Source organism: Larus michahellis, chromosome 1 (assembly GCF_964199755.1).
Source record: "Larus michahellis chromosome 1, bLarMic1.1, whole genome shotgun sequence".
Lineage (NCBI taxonomy): Eukaryota > Metazoa > Chordata > Aves > Charadriiformes > Laridae > Larus > Larus michahellis.
Genome location: NC_133896.1, coordinates 136414236 through 136433026, shown reverse-complemented (window position 1 = coordinate 136433026; position 18791 = coordinate 136414236). Strand labels below are relative to the sequence as shown.

General features: G+C 40.0%; 1 protein-coding gene across 8 annotated transcripts in view; it reads left to right on the top strand.

The window, feature by feature from the left end:
* The window catches only part of CNKSR2 (connector enhancer of kinase suppressor of Ras 2), a 216295-nt gene that overhangs the window by 36692 nt on the left and 160812 nt on the right, over window positions 1-18791 (top strand). For all 8 annotated transcript variants that reach the window (XM_074605056.1, XM_074605046.1, XM_074605038.1 and 5 more), the window contains exons 2-3: window positions 68-231; window positions 11783-11985. In XM_074605056.1, coding sequence (XP_074461157.1) covers window positions 68-231; window positions 11783-11985 — 367 coding nt within the window. The remainder of the gene's footprint in view (window positions 1-67; window positions 232-11782; window positions 11986-18791) is intronic.

Below are 18791 nucleotides of genomic sequence, written 5' to 3'. Positions count from 1 at the left end.
TTTCTTCCTGTGGCAGTACAAAATGTTGTTAACTGTTTTCTTGATTTCTTCCATCCTGTTTCTGCAGGTCTTGATGATTGCCTGCAGCAATATATAAAGAACTTTGAGAGAGAGAAGATCAGTGGTGACCAGCTACTACGCATTACTCATCAAGAACTGGAAGATCTTGGAGTCACACGAATTGGCCATCAGGAGCTTATCTTGGAAGCAGTAGACTTGCTCTGCGCACTGGTAAACTTCCTGGGGCAAAGCGGGGCCGGGGTGTGGATGGGTGAACAGTGTTTGCATATTCACGGTTTGCGGATTCAAATTTCTAGTCCTAAAGGCTACCTAAGTAGTTTAAGAAACTCCTGACATGTAAAGTATGAACAATTCAGCATTTTAAACCAGAGGCAAGATAAGGAGCAATATTTACTGATAGGATGGTGCTTGTAAATAAATTGGTATCAGAGATTTAAGGCTTGCGTATCTGTCTTTGTAGAAGAAAAGTTTATCTGAAATCATAATAGAACTAGACAGGGTTTGGTTTGGAATGTAAAACAGTTATATATGTGAATGCATTAATAGAGTGCCGGTTGCCCTTTAGAAACAAAAAGTCCTGATATTAACCATGTCATTTTTCACTGATCCTTTCATGCAAATTATGTTTTAGATGATGATTCGAGCTCGCTGAAACATAGCTGCTTGTATTTCAGAGTAGAAAGGATTAAATACTGAAATAATTATCTTCTCTGTAAATAATACATACAGCTTTGGTGGAGCACACAGGGGGATTTTGGTAATGGTCTTTGCAGTCGGGTTGCATCATGCGTAACTGGGATTATCCCCTCGGTGAGGGGTGTGGTGCTGACTTCACCCTTCTTACCGACTTTTTGTGTGTGCCTGTAAAGATTAGTGATGGATTGGGCACGCTCTCTGCATTCTCCACTGTCGGAAGGATCGTGAACAGCTCTGCTGAGATGTACTTGACTGTCTAAAGTGGTGTTTTGTGGATTTTTAATGCATACTACTTTTCCCAGCCTCAGAAGCAGCTTTAAGAAAGCTGAATCCCAGTAGAGGCAATCAAAGATGGTAGGCTGAAAGGCTCTTCAGAAGGGCTTGTGGATCCTCAGTATGCAGCAGTTTTTCTGAATATCCTGTTGTTGCATCTTTGGGAGATGGATGTGAGGGCTAATGCAGAGAAGAAAGCGAAAACAAATAAATAAACAAAGAAACAAAAAAAAGTGAAAAAGGGGAGAAAAGCTTTTCCATACAGGAAGACATTTGGTTTTAAGCGCATCTTAGATTCTCTTCCTTACAGTAATATTTCTAGTAAGATTGCAAAGTGGCTCAGTGTGATAAGCTAACTCATCTGTTTGTTTTTTAAATCATGGAAAGGATGCAATCCTAAAAAAAATAATGCTCCTGATATGGAAGGAAACGTAAAGAGAATTTTTCACGAAGTACTTTTCTCATCAGACAGGGCAAAAGGAAACGAGAAAGTAAATACTTTAATTAACTGAGGCAAAATCTAAGTCAGGGTGAAGACTGATGACCATTTTTCCCTGGCACACAGGGAGACAGATTGTGGCTCTTTCAAAAACAACCTATTTTCATGGAAGAAAACCTTGTTTATTAGCAGAAATTTCTTTTTTGCACGGGTATGTAATTACAGATGTTATCTTTAGACAAACAAACACAACTTGTCTTTGTAGCTCCCTTATCTTAGCCAAAAGTGCATGGAACTAAGTTGAATATAAAATAAGGAATTTGAAGCGAAGGCTAACACTGCATCCTTAATTCATGCAGCGACTCCCTACCTTCCTGATTCTTGTTGTGCATATAGTGTTGCCTGCTTTTCTGAGTTCGTCTTAAAGAAAACTTCATCACTGAAACACAATAGCATGTGTTCAGACCACAGCTTCTAATTTAAGCTGAGGTTTTTGCAGTCTCACAATTGGCTCCTGATGGCTCCTCAGGGATACAAAATGTGATCGTTATATTGATTTCAGTGGACTTAATTTGAATTTATTGTTCACCAATCAGATAAACCTCTTAGGAAATTTAATTCGGAGGCAATCCTTTTGGCTATACTGGTCCTATACTTACAGGCTTTTCTTTTTTTATTGCATCAGTAAGTATCTGTCCTGGTTAGTGCTTGCCCATTCTTCCAATTAGCCTCTAGTGTTGACTGTATTGTTTAGGAGAAGTTTAAGCCTATGACTCTCCAATGTAGGTTAACTCCTAATGCAGGTAGTCACTGTGCAAGGTTTTGTAAATGAAAATTATCTGATTTTTTTTTTTCTGTTTCACTGGAGTTTGACAGAGGATTCATGATAAAATTTGTCATGAGTTACAAGCGTATGATCAACTGAGTTAACATCTATTTGGATGCTGGAGATGATGGGTGGCATGGTGGGGTAGGAATAATGTTAATTTTGCCTTGCCAGCATAATGTCTGCTTGATTTTAAACTAATCATTAAAAATACAAAAGGATTGTCACTTCTGATTCTCCTCCCCATTCTCTCCCAGTTAGCAAGTGACCACCTAAACAGTTTTTGGCACTGAGGACAGAACCACCTCTCACTGTTCATTCCCGCTCCCACTCTGCAGGGAAGAGTTTCCAAGAGAGAGTTGCCATCAAATGTTGGTAACCGATGTGTTTTGTGAACTGTTTTCTTCCTCCCTCCCTTCCCAGTATTTTTCTGAGGTAAACTTCTACTCGCAGTTTTTGCCCTGTCAGCTGTGGATATGGCAAATGGCAAACAGCAAACCAGCTGCTTGTGTTGCGTACCTGTAGTTCATGGGGCAACATTTTCTTCCTGAGGAAGATGGAGAGCCTGGACAAGCGTATTTGGCTGGTATGGAGAGAGCATGGGACCTCCTTAACGCAGGCAGAGGCTACTGAACAGCGCTAAATAGACAAACTGAGTGCTGCAAGAGTAGTTGGGAACCAGTTATGATTGATAGCACTATATAAAGGATGTTTTTTATTGATTTTTGACAGAAGGCGGGTGGGTGGCTATGGTCTCTCACAGTATTCCCCTCCTGTCATAAGCACTTGCAACAAATGGATCTTCCAGTGTTTGTTAGCCGATCAGAGAACAAATGGTGGCCTGTGCTATCCATCTCAGTCGAGTCTCTCTTGGCTGCCAGCCCGCCATACCGTGCTCTTGACAGGAGAGCAAGCATCCTGGGGGTGGGATTCACAGGTTTTCTTTTCCTGTGGTGCTTCAGAGGAGGAGGAATAACGACTTTGCCCAGCTGCTACTGCTGTTACAGGTCATGCTCGCTGATAATGGTGGGGGTGTACATAACGCATACCGTCACGGAAGCTGAACGTGCTCCAGGAGAGAGCGGGCGATGTGACTAATTTGGTTTGTCTCTTCCCTCTCTCCTTCGGTCTTTTCAATAGTTTATCTTGCCTCGGTGCAGTTTTGTGTTTTATACGGTCCGTATGTCAGAAAGGGCAAGATAAATGACATGTTCTCTGTGCTTAAAAGAAGTAGTGAGGTCTGTGATGGTATTTTGTTGCCGCTAAGAGTTTGTTGTGTGGTTTTCAATCAGTCCTTGAGAAACCGCCATGACAGATACACACCCGTAGAGTTGTTCTGTTCCCAGCAAGGCATGTCTCTTGTCCTTCCCTTTCTGTTCAAACTGGGACACGAAGCTGAGATCACACTGGTGGCACCAGCAGGCAGATTCCTGCTTGATGTGGGTGTGCATGTTTGTTCATACTGACAAAATCTCCAAAAATAACTGACATCTCAAAACTGGTTGAAAAATGGTGAACTAAGAAACTGCATGTCCAGCTCTAGAGATACATGAGAAACCGTACTGAGTTAGGTATCATGGTATTTTTTCTCCAGGCTACTCCCAGGTAATAAAACATACACTTGTTCATCACTTATAAAAATTACCAGCCAGATCTAGCCTCAACATTATCCTTTCAGTATGTGCATGGCAGTGAAGCTAGTCTAAGGCTGCTTTGCATTTCATCAGTAAACAGACAACAGTGTAGCAGACCTTCAGCCACACATAAAATGTGGCGAGCCTTGTTTCTTTGATGGCTGCTTTAAGCACTGGATGTGAATGAACAATGCCATCGGAAAGTAAATTGAGGAAAGATGGAGGTGATGCTTGCGAAAAGAGAAGTGCATACTGAAGAACACATTACTGAGATAGTGCCATCAGATCACTGTATCAGTCTTCAGGTTTGGAGTGCATCTGGAGGTCTTGTAGCTCCTGAAGCACCTAACTGTGCTGCAGAACGCGAAGAAATGCACATAATTCTTTTTCCATCACCTGATTGTCAGGAGATGGAGTTTAATTTTTCAAAACTGGGTATGACCATATTTTTCTGAGAGTCCGTGGACTGTAAATTTTATGTTTCCTTGGTGTCATATTTTTCCCAGAAAATGCTACCCTTTGCCTCCCTGCCTGGAGAATACAAAGACTGAAGACTGCACAACCAAAGATGACTTCTTCCATCTTTTAAGAAAATGATCTAGTTTACCTAACATATCACCACAATGCCTTGATGCATGAGGATTTTTTTTGCTTTACTTCTCCAAAATATCATACATTTTATTTGCATGAAGATTAAATAAGTTTTGTTCGATTTTGAATATTTTCAAATATTTTTAAAAGGAGACCTTAAAGTGGGAAATATTTTGTTTTGGGAAGATAAGAATATTTAGAAAACTTCACAAATAACTTTTGGATGCTTTAAAGTTTTCCTTAAAGAACTTAGTAAAGTCCATCTGAATTTGCAAAATACTTCTTCAGGGAATCTGCCTTTGTGCAGAGTAGAGTTTGGTTAAAAAACAGAACAGTTTTTGCTTTGTACAGCATACTGGTTTCGGTGCTGGTTTCATGCTAGTTATTTAAATCTGCTATGGCTGCACAGGAATTTATTATACACTGTATATTTGAATCTGTAAAGCTAGACGATTGCAGCAGATGAAATAGCATTATTATTTGGCAGAGGAAACATTGGTGTGCACTAACAGCATGAAATTACTTATCGTTTACCATTAACACAAAACATTTATATGCAAATGAATGTAAAAAATAGACCTACTTTACCCGTGAATGATTCGATTTCTCTTAAGAATTATACCTTTTATCTTAATTTCATCTTCTTGCCATTTCTCACACAGAAATCCTTTCCTTTGCCCTTATCACTAGCCAGATCTTAAAAACTGCTTTTGTCAGTAGTAGTGAATATTAGACTTAATCACCGTAGTGCTAAATGAGGAAGACTTCATTTCGGAATGGAGATTTGTATGTACTGGAGTTGGGATTTATTGTTAATATTCTGCGTGCTCATAGCAGAAAAATTACTTACCCTTTTTTCTATTGCCCTTTGCAAGTTTAAAGTTCTGCTTATATATCACCTGCCTTTTTGTCTTCAGCATGAGCTAACTTAACTAACTGCAGAGGAGGAAATCCTGAAGTCCATCACCAGATCAATAAAGCTAAGGAGTTAACGGCTTTCTGATACCTCATATAGATCACACTGAAAATGTCTGTTGCTGTTGTTAGTAGATCTTCGTTACAGAACTGCAGGAAACCCTGTGGTATGCCAAAGGCAGTAAATATGTCTGTATGCAAAGGGTGAATGTCCTTCCTCCCACTCGCCTCAAGAATCAGCTGTGGATCCTAGATACTTTTCTTAGTTGCTTTTTTCTTTGGGCTGTTTGGAGTTTTGGGCAAGTACGAAATATATGCTCCAGTTCATGGAGTCATAGTATGGTCTGGGTTGGAAGGGACCTTTAAAGATCCAACCCCACAGTGAAAAGCAGACTGGATAAAAGATAAAAAGGGGCTGTTACAATTTAAAATATTTTAAAGAGGTAGCGTATTCCTAATAATTTACTTATTTCCTTTTTTTTTTTTTTTTTTTGAAACTGCTGTTTAGCTGTTAGTACCAGTGCTGTTTAGCTGTTAGTACCAGTACGTAACTGGTAGTTTGAATTCTGGAGAAATAAGAGCACTTGGCTGGCTAGGGACAAAATTACATGAGAAAGTAGAAAAACAAAAAAATAATGAGCACTTGGTCCTGCAGAGTCTGATGGCTGAATAAGAGTAAAAAAGAATAGTTTATGTAATTGCTCTATTAGTGCTACAAAGCATGACCAGGACTTGGCTTTTTGATACGTTGCTTGATTGTGCTGTAGAAAAAGAAGGGCACTTTTCAGGAAAGGGGATGATGATGATGATTATGAATCTTTCCCAGGTTCTGCAGGGCTATAAGTATCATGCACCTGAGTTTTTCTGACTGTAAACATTTAGGACAAATATTATACTCTTTGAAACCATTTGCATTTTAATCGGTATATGTTTAATAATTGCAGTAAATGATAAGCGCCATTTGAGCTATCTGCCTTTTTCTTCATATCTACTTATTCTGTGTTTACGAAACAGATGTGTAAGGATCATGTGTTGTGCGCTTCTAAATTACCCCATACGTCAGTGCTATTTGAAGGAGAGATAACCTTAGTGTTGGTATTTCGTGATGCTGGAAGAAGGGCCGTTAGAAATATATGTCGTAGGCAGATCTGATGAGGTATAAAGTTACATAAGGCACCTTCCATATGACAAGCTGTGTTTCTCAGTTGCTCGCAACTTTGGGCTGGTAAGCGATCTGCCTCATACTTTGTGGGATGTGTTCAGCCAAATGTTTTGGAGAATGAGGTTCAGATGCAGCTCGTTCATTTTTAAAAACAATGTTGGAGACAAAAGGTGGAATTTTTCTTGGCGAATCTTTGCCTGCCCCAAATTTTGAGGTGTGGTTTCGAAATGGCTGCCACGTGCCATGGGAGCCATGTGATGCTGCTTTGATTATTCGTTTAAAAACTTCCCCAGGCTTCCTGAGAACTGAGGACTCTGAACTTTACTGTTTCCAGGTTGGTTGTTTAAAGGCAATAAATAATACATACAGAAATAATGCTCAAGAGTTAAATATGGAAGATGAAAGTACTGAAAAATAGTGAGGAGCAGAATTAATCTTGCTTGGGGTTACCTTAAGTCCATTTCTTAGCGGTCATATGCTGTCCTTACCTAAAACTCCTGCATTCAGTCTGTGAATAAGTGGAAAAATACTTTTTGAAAAGTTGCATTTAGGGAGAAAACTTATGATTTCATCCTTATGATTGTTATCCATATTACTGAGAGATATCAGGCATAACTGAGAAGGTGCATTTCTTCACACATAATTTATTATATGCTACATATAATTTGTTACACGGTACAGCTATCTAGACCTTAATATCTGTCTTTTCAAAAGGTTGCCATTTTTTTCCTTCTTTAAAAAATGATTGCGCGTATGGTGATAAACATTTGCCAAAGAAAAATAAACCTTTACCTTCTGTGGTTTATACAGTCATGGTTGCCTTCTCCAGAGGGGCAGCAGAAACTAATCGATGTAAGCACTGCTATCTGCTCTGCCTGCCTGGAAAAACTGGTTTTATTTTCCTTTTGCCCCCAAGCACCAGTGTTACAGTAGTATCTTCAGTTCCTGTTGTGTGTCTCTTCAGTAAGAATTAGCACTGGTCGCTGCGTGGATTTTGCTCCATGTATTTTTCCAGCAGCTTTCTGGGCTGAAGAGAAGGAGCAGTTCTTTAGGGAGGGAGGCGGAGGGGGCATACGCTCATTTCTCTACCTTGGATTATTTGTAGGAGTCAAACGATGTCATTGAACTTGATGTGGCCTTTGTGCTTGGAGATGTAGAGGCGTTCGTGGCCGCATAAAAGTTGTGCTCGAGACATCTGTTCTAAGGGATTTCTGGATTTGTCAGTGGGACTGTGGCTATCTTTGTATTGCATAACGTGCTGTGTTTAGGTCTGGACTTCTTTTGGTATCTGAGCTTGGCTTTTTCAGTTAGCTTTGCATTTGCAACAGGCAGCATAAAAACACCTAGACTAAAGGTCTCAGCAGCTTCTAGACACCCTGTCTGACCCCGCAGAGCTAGTTAGCACTAGATGAGTTAGGAACACACTGCTTTTTAACCAGTGTGACGTGCGCTTCCCTGCCAGCAAGGGTTAAGTGAATTTAACACAGGGAAGAGACGAAATGACCTCTGATTTTTATTCTTATTTTTTTTCAACTGGGGGAAGCAGAGGAGACAGCTAGTGAACATTGATCAAGAAAATGTCACTTTACTTCCAAAGCTTGGTTACTAAACTCCCTTCCTGCCCTGTGGTGCTGGTGCAAGGATGGGCTGGCAGAGGGACTAGGCTGGCTCTCCTCACCAAAAAAAAAAAAAAAAAAAAAAAAAAGCAAAACTCATCAGTGGTGATTAGAGCTGCTGCTTGTCAGCGTGTGAAGAAAAGAGCTACAATTCATCACTCACACTGTCATGTGAAGCCACAGAAAAGTAATTAGCAGGTAAAACGTCTATTAATAGCTCACACCACCTTTAGTTCGAACACCTGCTGACAAGCTATTGCTCTGCATAGCTTAGCTTCATCAGGTTCTTGTTTTGTGATTGCCAGGAGAGACTCCATTAGAGCCATTTCAGTTGAGGTGGGGTGTCTCTGAAGAGACTCTTGCTCGGTGGCCTCTCGTTGAGAAAGCGGATGCGTCCACTTGCTTTGCTTCTCGCAGTCTCTACAAGCACGCAGAGATTTCTTTGTGGTTCTTTCAGTGACTGTGAATTTATTTTGGCTAATGAAAGCATAACTTACGTTAGTGCCGGCTAAATGCAGAGTAGGGGAAAACAAAGAATTGTCTCCTTTGCCTGCAATTATCTTCTTTACAGTGCTTGAAAATAAACGCAGTGCATTTCTAAGAAAACCATATTGCTACTAGTATATTATCGCATATAAAGTATGATTAAGCTTGGCAGTTATTATTTGAGCAAGCTTTTTTCCAATATTAGAACGTGCAACTCTTTGTTCGTTTTTAGTATGGGCCAGAACTATTAGTGATAAACAAAGTGGGGGTTTTGTTAGCTTGGCTGTTGTGATAGGATCCTTCTACTTGAAGGCTTCGATAAACACTGCTGCCCAAAAATCTGTTCTGCCTGAAATTTATCTCTGTGTTTTCCATCCCTGGGTTTATCTGTCTCATATTACAGGTGGAGACTTTACCAAAATCAGTGCCATTCCTCATGTAAGACTGAATTTTATGTGTAGCTTAGGCGTTACACTTGCCCCTCAGTTTTTTTATGTTAAAGAACGCACACACATTTGATGAATATGTGTGAAAATAGACTTTGTATCTGTTAACATTGTCTCTTCCTTGCCATGTATCTGACAGTGAAAAAAGACGTCTGAAAAACGTGTGTCTGTAGGTGGCCATCACTTGAAATGTTAACAAGAAGCCACTAAGCTTTTACAGGAGCCGATTTTCTAAAGAGGCGTATACACAAATGCACTGTATTTTCTTGTTGTAGAATGAATTTTTGAGTATTGTTTTGCTCAGTCCGCAGTGTCCGATATTGCAGGCTTTCTTTTTGCTGGTGCTTTGCTTTCTGGTGGGAGTGGAGGTCTGTGCATCTCCCACCGGGGTTGCGGCTGCGGTGGGCATGGCACGCCAGCGCCGCTGGTACCCGACACCCGCCATCAAAGTGGATGAGGTATGGACAAGGTGACAAAACGAGGGACGGAGAAAGAGAGGGATCTCTTGGCTGATCTGCAAGACGTTTGGTGTGACATATCTTTCATCCAGAATATCTTTCATTTGTTTCTTCCCCCGTTAATTTTCCCAAAATGAGCTAGGTGCTCAAGAAGCAGGATGGCAGAAGAACAAACCTGGTATTTTTTTCCAACCTACTCCCACGCAGTCCTCAATCTCCATCTTGGTCTCTCAGACACAGCAACCACAGAAAACGGCAGCAAAAACAAATTTATTTTTATCTGATGTTTATCTTTTTAATTTGTTCTGATTTAATAAGTTATTAGTTATGAGCCGTTTAGCTGCATAATGAAGTACGTTTTACTTTTCCATCCCAGTTTATTGTTTTCAACTTGTAATTTTTTATTTATAACCTAACTCTATCTGTTGTGTAATTGCTATCGAATATTTACCTGGTGAAAAAGTCACTGCCCAAACATACAATTTGTCTAATTGGGAACTGAACATGGTGGCAGAGGACGACGCCTGTGCAGAAACGGTGGAGTTGAGAAACCTGCCCACAAAGCCTTCCTTGCCCAAAATATGGATGTTCACAGATGTTACAGTAGCAGTTTTTAAAGTACAGCCTTAGTGTGTGGTCACTTCTGCCTTCATCCGAGTCCCAAAGCGCATCCTCTGCAGCGGAAAGATGGCTGTCGCTTTAGTGTCTCCCCCACGAAGTGTGTTGGGTTTACAAGGGGGAAGAGGGGCTGGTTAGGAGGCGGCAGTCTCTCCTTTCCATGATGATCTCCCATTTGCTTCGAAGTCCCATTGTGTGGGAGGGCTGGGGCTAGCTTCAGTGTGATGTTCCTGCAGTCCCTGTGTAATTAAAGAGGAGATCAGGTTCCTTTAGTAGATGGTTTGGATTAGGAGCATGATAACTGCTGTAAATAATCACACACCCCCCCCCATTTCCTATAGAAAAAAGACTAAGGTAAATAAGCTTCAGTGGTCTTAATTTAGCATTGTAAAATATATCCCTTCTCCCATCTCTTCACTTTGTGGACAGATTAGCGTGGGGACCAAAGCGGGGCCCTGGGAGGATGAGGCGGGGTGTCGTTAGGAAGTAGATTTTTTTTGTGTGCAGCTGCGGGGCTTTCTGCATCCTACTTCATCATCCTTTGTGGTAGGAAACAGTCCACCTTTGATAGTAGCCCCCTCCATCGTCAGCTGAACAAGTTGTGAGCATCCCGTGTTATAACCCTGTGATGTGGTTGAGGCGAGGAGCACCTTCAGAAGTCCCATCTTTCTCTTACAGGAATAATAAGCTCAAGTCTATGTAATTGCTTTTGCTTTGCCTTTACAGAGGCAAAAGATCTCTTTTGAAATAACTCTATTAATTATTTGCATTTGTGAGGAAAACAAATCTATTCTAGAAATAACAAATAACTGATTGTACTATATTATATTGTAATTGAACATTAAATTAGGACATTCTCTTGTACTGTTTCAGCAACAGTTGTATATTTGAAGGATTTTCAAGTACTATTTGTTAATATTTCTGCATAATTGTTTCTGTCTCTGCTGCACATCTGAGGAATATAATTTAAGTTTAAGGGATTGACTCTTAAATGGAAGCAAAGTTTACAACTTGACTTTAAAAGGACAACTCAGACATTGAGCTGAGTATCACTGTGTTCCCTGGTCTGTGATTCTGGTTGTTCTTTACTGCTAACAAAAATAAAAATAAGGTAATGACTGTGCTTCCTTCACTGAAACCAACAAAAGCAATTTGGTGTCACGCTGTGTCCATACTCCATACTTCTGCTAGTTGCAAGCCCTCTTGACTAATGAGATCTTAAGAATCGGTGTGAGTATGGACACCAGGGACTGACCCCTAACCATCAGATCTACTGAGAGAACCATCTGATCTGCTGCGAGTGACGCACTGCTTTGCAAATCAATCTTCCAGACTAGATTTTTTTCTTCATTTTGAGATGTTTTTCTCAGTGCACTTAAAACGAGCTAAAAGATCACTCAAAATTTTGCACTTCTTTTGTTCTATTTTTATGCACTGTAGAAACAGAACATGCCATACATTTAAAAAGTAATGAGTGGGTGTATTTCTACCTTAATTATTAGGAATGGTTTAAATTTTGAAGCAGAAGAGCAGTCTTGCTGTTCTCGGTACTTCATGTTCAGCTGCAAAGATAACTTTTCTTTATCTTTTTTTCGATGCAGAATTATGGCTTGGAAACGGAAAATCTAAAAACCCTTTCTCACAAACTGAACGCATCTGCCAAAAACCTGCAGAACTTCATCACTGGGAGGAGGAGGAGCGGTCACTATGATGGAAGGACCAGCCGCAAATTACCGAATGATTTTCTGACATCAGTAGTGGATCTGATTGGAGCAGCTAAAAGTCTGCTGGCTTGGTTGGACAGGTAAAATCTCCCAAATGTGTCACAGGTAACCAGATCACGCACACGCACAAACCCCAGCTTCTTTACAAAGTGTAGTGTCGGCGTTGAGATGGAAGCAGAATTCATTTACAAATTCTGAGAGGATGGTTGTAGCAATCTTTTCTTGTTAAGTCAGCATGCAATTCAGATCGCCTTTCAGTACAATACTTCTCACTACACTGCAATCCTCTGCATATCTGGAAATACAATATTGCAGCAGGATGACATCATTAGGTTATATATGTATTTTATTATTAATATAGAACAACACTTTGACCTGCATAACTCAGATTTATTGCTCTGATAGTATCGCATTCACAAAACTGTGATCATACTTTTCATTAAATAGGTGTCAATATATACCTCCAGTGTGTGAGTGTGTGTGTAAACATGCATGTTGCATTTCAGTTTTCTAAATGGCAGTGAAATACCTCTGAAATTGTAGATGCAATTGGAATTGTCTTATACTTTTACCTCTATTATCTAGGAAGTACGTGGGGCCAGGACTTAAGGGCTCTCCTTTACTATATCTGTAGTCACATTTTTCTAATGATAACAAGAGTAATATGCAGGTATTTATGATGATCACTGAAGTGGGTTAAAATTAGTCTATCTGTATGTCTTTTTAGAATGCATCACAGTGCATTTTTGTCAGGAAAAAATAAAATGCTTATCTTGATTTAAAGGTGTATCTTATTTTGTATCCAGCAGCTGAAGTTTTGTTTAGAGTACGATCTTTGTGTAATTCTTAAAATCCAACAGAATTATTTGGATTTACGGCTGCGGGTTTTGTTGTCTTTCATTGTCCTGAGGAAAACTGGCTTCTGTCCCATAAATGATTTCCATATGAAAGGTTTAGGTGAGGCATGAATCTTTTCCATTTCTTAAGCTGAACTGCAACCTCTTTCTTTTTTCGACAGACTACAGCTACCACTGCTTCTTGTTTTCTCCCCCTTTCTAGCCTTTCTGCATATTTCAAAATGAGAGTACCTAAAGTTGGGCTCCTAGATTTCTATTTAGATGTTTAACATTAGGTGTGCAGAGAAACAATACAATCTCATGGAAAGGCTTAGTATTAAGACTTGAAAAGTTGGGAATAGATTTTTAGCTCTATCTCTAGCCTGTTGTTGTTACTTGGAAGACCTGTAGACTTCACTTTTTCTCCCTGCAAATCATTTTTGGCAGAGAAAAGCATATCATTCTGGGTTTTAAAACAGACGGAATAGTAGAAAACAATGTTCTTCTGCATAGGTAGATCGGTGTTTGCCACTTCTTTCTATTTAGAAATAACCTTGATTGTTTTCTCATTGGAATTGCGGCTAATGGATAAAGACTTAGTTACAAGGTTGAGGATTTGGTAGTGTGTTTTTTTTTTTTAATAAAATACTCTGGTATTAAAAAGCAAACTTTCACACATATATATATATATGTTTAACATACTGAAAAACAATGTGTTTCTGGCATCTTAATATGAATTTAGTAGTTGAACTTCAGGAAGAAAGTAGTTGTTGATGCTAGGAAACATCTGCTTCTGAGCACTAATGTGTCACTGTAGTACTGTGCACTACGCCCAAATTATGCACTTTTAGTATTAAAACACAAATCCAGTCTGTAAAATTTGTTTGTTGCTCAGAAGTGTGTTGAGAATTATCTCTTAGTAAAATTATGTATATAAAGGCAGCTGTATTGTATTTGTAAGAGATAGTTCTGTTAGCAGGTTTTAGTGTTGGTGGAGGAAGACCTTTAAAATAATTTCTGGAAACATGCGTATGGATTCTACTCCCAGTAAGATACAAGATGACTTTTTTTGAAATGATAGCTAGTCAGACCCAGAAGTTCCAAGAAGTTAAAAATGAGGGCAGCCATGGTGGTAGCCCACTTCTAGCGATACTGTCTTTAGTGTCCAGGTAAGGCTCCCTAGAAGTGATATTTTAATTTCATTCAGATTTGTGGGAAAGTCCTTTTGAAGATCTGTGTAGCTTAAACACCTGGTTCTTGCAAATGTTTTCTGTAACATTTAAAGACTTTTCTTATTTATGAGCATGTGGGTATTTTAGTTAGGTTTGCTCTTCCTTCTTTGTGAAGCCCCCAAATTGGGATGAAGGCAGGCCAGCCAATGACTGCATTTTTCTCAGGAAGTGGGAACATCTGGAGATCAATGGGTTTCTGCTTATTATATTCCTTCTAAGAAGCTATTGGGGCCACTAGGGGGAGATAGAAAGATTTTAAAAATAAAGTATTTAAAGTCAGGAACATGGATTTAACTTTATTCCACACAGCTGTTACTGTTAAATCTGCGCTCGAAATCTTAAGTGTTTTGGTTGGTTTCTAACATCGGTTCCATCTCTGGGGTGCAAGAGAGGGGAGAGTAAACCATTAGGAGGAATAAAGCGGCTATTAGGGTTATTCACCCAATTGTAAGACCCATACTGGGCTGCCCCTATGCAGTGTTTTTCAGGTCACGTCTGGAAAAAACAGCTAGCAGCAGCTCCAACTGGCATAGAAATGCAATGATGTGGTTTTTACGTGTAGGGAATGGTGATGACTCTGTACAACTTGTGCTTCACTTGCTGCTCTAGCGAGCTCTCTTTTTATGATGTTTCTGTAGGACACTTAGAATCTGTAAAGACCTCGTTAGGCCAGGCATAATTATCAAAAGGAGTGTGAGAGTTGTGATTTACTTTCACTGTGGCTCCTGCAGTGCCACCGTGCAGGGCCGATCCAAGGACACTCTCTGTTACAGGTCTCTGCCTGGAGCAGTCCTACTTCCACATGTATGTCAGAGATTTGAGTTTTGCTGAAAATTAGGGTAGCTTTTATTGCCAGGCTTTAAAAGTCGTCTGGTTTAGTTTCATTTAGGAACTGGAAAACTTAGTAGAGAATTCTAGCTATTTTCAGAAGAGATTGGCTGATGAATTTGAGGAGCATGAAATAGCTCTCCAATAACGTCCTGTAAGATACTGTCACCACACTAATAGATTATAATGTCCTTAAACTTTTTAGACTAAGGTTAACTTCCTGTTACTTTCTCAGCCCACAAAATCTGTCTTCTCTTACAGAAGACTTCAAAAAATGTTTTAGCTCGATAATGTTTTATTTCATACTCTTCTCATAGTCTTCAAATTCTTCCAGGCCAATTTGCTGATGAGAATGGTATTTTCTTGAAAAACTATGGGAGTCTTTTGGGGAAGTATGGTGCGTTTCTACTTGACACTTAACGTAGCTCTTAGGCTGATGGAAAACCACTCTTTATAGACTATAGCAACAAACTACTTACCAGATATTTAAAGCAACTTTGCATCAAAATGTCTCCAGTGATACTTCTTGGGAATTAGACAATAATACATACAGTCATCCAGGTGTTCTAGATCATTGGTATTCTTTTCAGTCTTTATTCCTGTAATTCGTGAAAGTTGTATTCTTTGGAATAATGTATGGCACCTTTCTGAATCCTCCTTTTCTGATGTGTCAGCTTCCTGGAAATTCTTCTGCCTTTTATCAGGCTGACACACTCCATCCTGGGGAGGAATTTTTTTAAAGTAGGATTACTGTTGTGAGTTCACTACTGTGGACCCACAACATGAATGCATTGCAATTTTGTGGCATTAAGCTATCTCTAACCTCATAAAAGTATTTTTTTCTGTACAGTAGTATGTCCAGTAGCATCTGAACATTTAGCTGAAATTGAAATTAGACATATTTATTTCTTAATCCCAGGTAAGGTTTTGTTCTTACAGCACACACTGTTCTTACAGTCCACCTGAAAACCACTTTGTGAAAGTGGTGCTTTGTGTGTGGATGTGTCGGTGTTCACTGCCTCTGAGGTCTCTGAATTAAATATTCATCATCCATCCATGGCTTTCTTGATCTAGAAGCACCATGAACACCCAGGGGATTTTGAGAAACAAACTACTTTTTTTGTATTTAACAAAATTATGTTAGGATTTTACCATGTTACCTGTCTCTTCAGTGACACCAGTGAAACTTCACAGTTTTTATCCAGAGGCAAACATGAACTGAAAGGCAATGATATTGTAAGGAGCCCAGAAAATTCTGCTGAGCTCCAAGTTTAGAGCATTTAGCAGTGCTTTTAACTAACTTTCTCTCTGGTTGAGACACAGCCAGCTCTTGTACTGTACTCACATCTCATTCCTTTTCTACTAATTTGCTGCTACTTATTGGTTGTGCTACTGAAATTGCGATGAGTCCTGAGTGAAGGGTGCTCAGATTCATCCAATACTTTTTCTCCCAGAACTTAACAAACCATCTGACAGACAGACAGACAGAAGGTTGTATTTTCATCAGAAGTTGGCACAACATTGAGTGTTGAGTTTGTCTCCTAATGAGTCAGAGGCTGCTGTAAAGTGAAGGCAGCCTTGGGAGCAAAAGCATCTTTTACACGTCCTTTAAGCCCACCACTTTCCCCCTTCAAGTCCCACTGTACATCATATGTTTTTCGTTCATGGGACAGCTAGATTTAACAGGTAGAGCTCGTTACTACAGTCTTAACTGGGAAGAACTGTCGTGCTCTTTGTGGAGGAGGAAGGATCCTGAGGGAACCTGACCTAGGGTGACGTTTGGCGGCAGCTGCATGAGCTCTGTCTCTTCCCATCTTGTCTCCTTGCTCTGCCAGCACACAGCTTGTTTGCAAACCTTGCTTCTGCTGGTGCCATCTTCCATGTTGCTCCTGGTTTGATACGTTGCCTTCCTTCACCTCCACCACTGTGTCTTCTTTGCCAACCAAACACCCTGGAAATCCGTATTTCCTGCTGACTCCACTGAGCAAGAAAAATTTCTCAGTTGTGCATCTGGGCTGCTTGCTCCTGCCTGCTCTGTCGTGCTTGGGCCCTGGTATCTGGAGCAAGGACTCCTCATACCATAGATCTTGTGCAGCATCAAGAAGAATGTTTTGGATCTTAGCAAATAGTAACAATATCTGTATGAACTATAAATGCGGACTTAGGGACTAGGAGTAAGGAAGGGGACGATGGTTGTTCTTCAGGCTTTAATTAAGTCTTCATTAAAGACACAACTAAGATAATGCAGTAGTTTATTTTTCAATTAAGAATTTAAGAAAATATAATCAACTTCCCATGAGACAACTACTACAACATTTTGCGTCTGTTGTTGTGTCGCAGATTTTAATGGTCATGAATTAGGATTTGACAGGGAATGCTGCATTTTTCTTAGTATACTTGACTCAGCCATCTGTGTGGGCAGTGATTCAATATGCCTTTCACAGCAACTCTCCTGTATCCCTTGTTTTTCACCCTGGCACTGTCCCCCTTTTGGAAATAAAAAACTTAAACTGCTGCTGCAGATTACACTGAGATCTAAGTCGTAGGAACAAAGAGATCTTGCGGAGATAAGATTTTGTATTCAAGACTCACTGCTGTGGCCAGAGAAAAGCTAGCAGGCTGACAAATGTGCACCAGTCTGATTAATTTACCACTGCTGTCTGGATACATGATACGTGAACAAAATGGAACAAGGAGATGAACAAAAAGCCCAACTGCAAATAGAAATGGTTGGTCATATAAAAGATATGGGTCAAATTGCTGACAGTAGTAACAAAACTTAAAATTTCAGAGTAAAAGGCCTTTCTGGCAGGTCTGGGTCTGCTTTTAGGGCCATTCGCAAAGTGGTGGGGTGTAATCCTTTGACTTCGAACCCCAGGTTGGGCAACTCATTTTGGCATGGCCTGAAATGTGCTAATATTCTGCGAAGCACTTACATGCATACATAAATCCTATTAAGTAAGGCTAAAATCTGTGCCTAAAGTTATAGGTCATTTGAACGCTTCAGTGGTTAAGTCTGGAGAGCAGAACAGGACCTCCAAGCCTCACCTGGGGGCTGAGTAAACTTTTTTGGGTGACGCTCTGTTGTCTGCAGAGGAGTGCAGCCTGAAAACACTCTTGTTTATGTATGAACAGTCCTAGGTGTTCAGCTTCGGCGCAGCCTTCGCGCCTGCTTTGTATGGAAGCACTGTGGCAGCAGAACGCATCCCCCACTTCAAAAAAAGGCTGCTCCCTTTTTTCACCATGGTGACATACACAATGCATACCTTTTCTTCCACTTGGAGGTAAAATGTTGTCAGCTGGATTTCTTTGTCTCATTGTTTTCGGTGGATGAGCCTTGGTGATGTTTATGGTGTGACTATTTTGTAGTTTTAAGTAAAGAGGAGCATTCATTGTGAAAATTGTGCTTGGATGTTTGCAAGCCCATAACTTCTTACTGACAAAGGAAGTGTTACTGGTTTCGAGTCTCCTTTATAAATGACTTCATACAGTCCTTTTAGCCATGCTTGGTTATTGCTTGTCCTGACAGGGTAGATCTGGTTTGCACACAAGGTGGTGGGGGAAAACAAATGAAAACCCAAACAAAAAGAAAGCAGAGAGTTTAGCGATTCTTTACTCGCTTTCTGTCAATTGGTTTTCAGTCTTAAACCTGTGAATCTTATGTCTCCTTTATGCATTTCCACCATTATGCTTGTTTGAATGGGATGCCAAACCTGTTGGTAAGTGCTGCCCAAGAATGCTGTGGTACTTAGCCATATCGTGCTACTGGAACAGCTGTAAATGTTTAACAGAGCACTCATTTAAAGAATTCCTTTATCCAGTGTGAATTTTACTGCATTCCTCCCTGCTTCTACGTAAAGCCGTTCCATTAGAAATCCAAATAAAATGTTCGTTTCATGAATCTTAGATGGATTTGGCACAAATATAGAGGCAACAATATTGTACATTCAGATTCTTATTTGAGCTTAATGTGTTACCTTTGTAGAATAT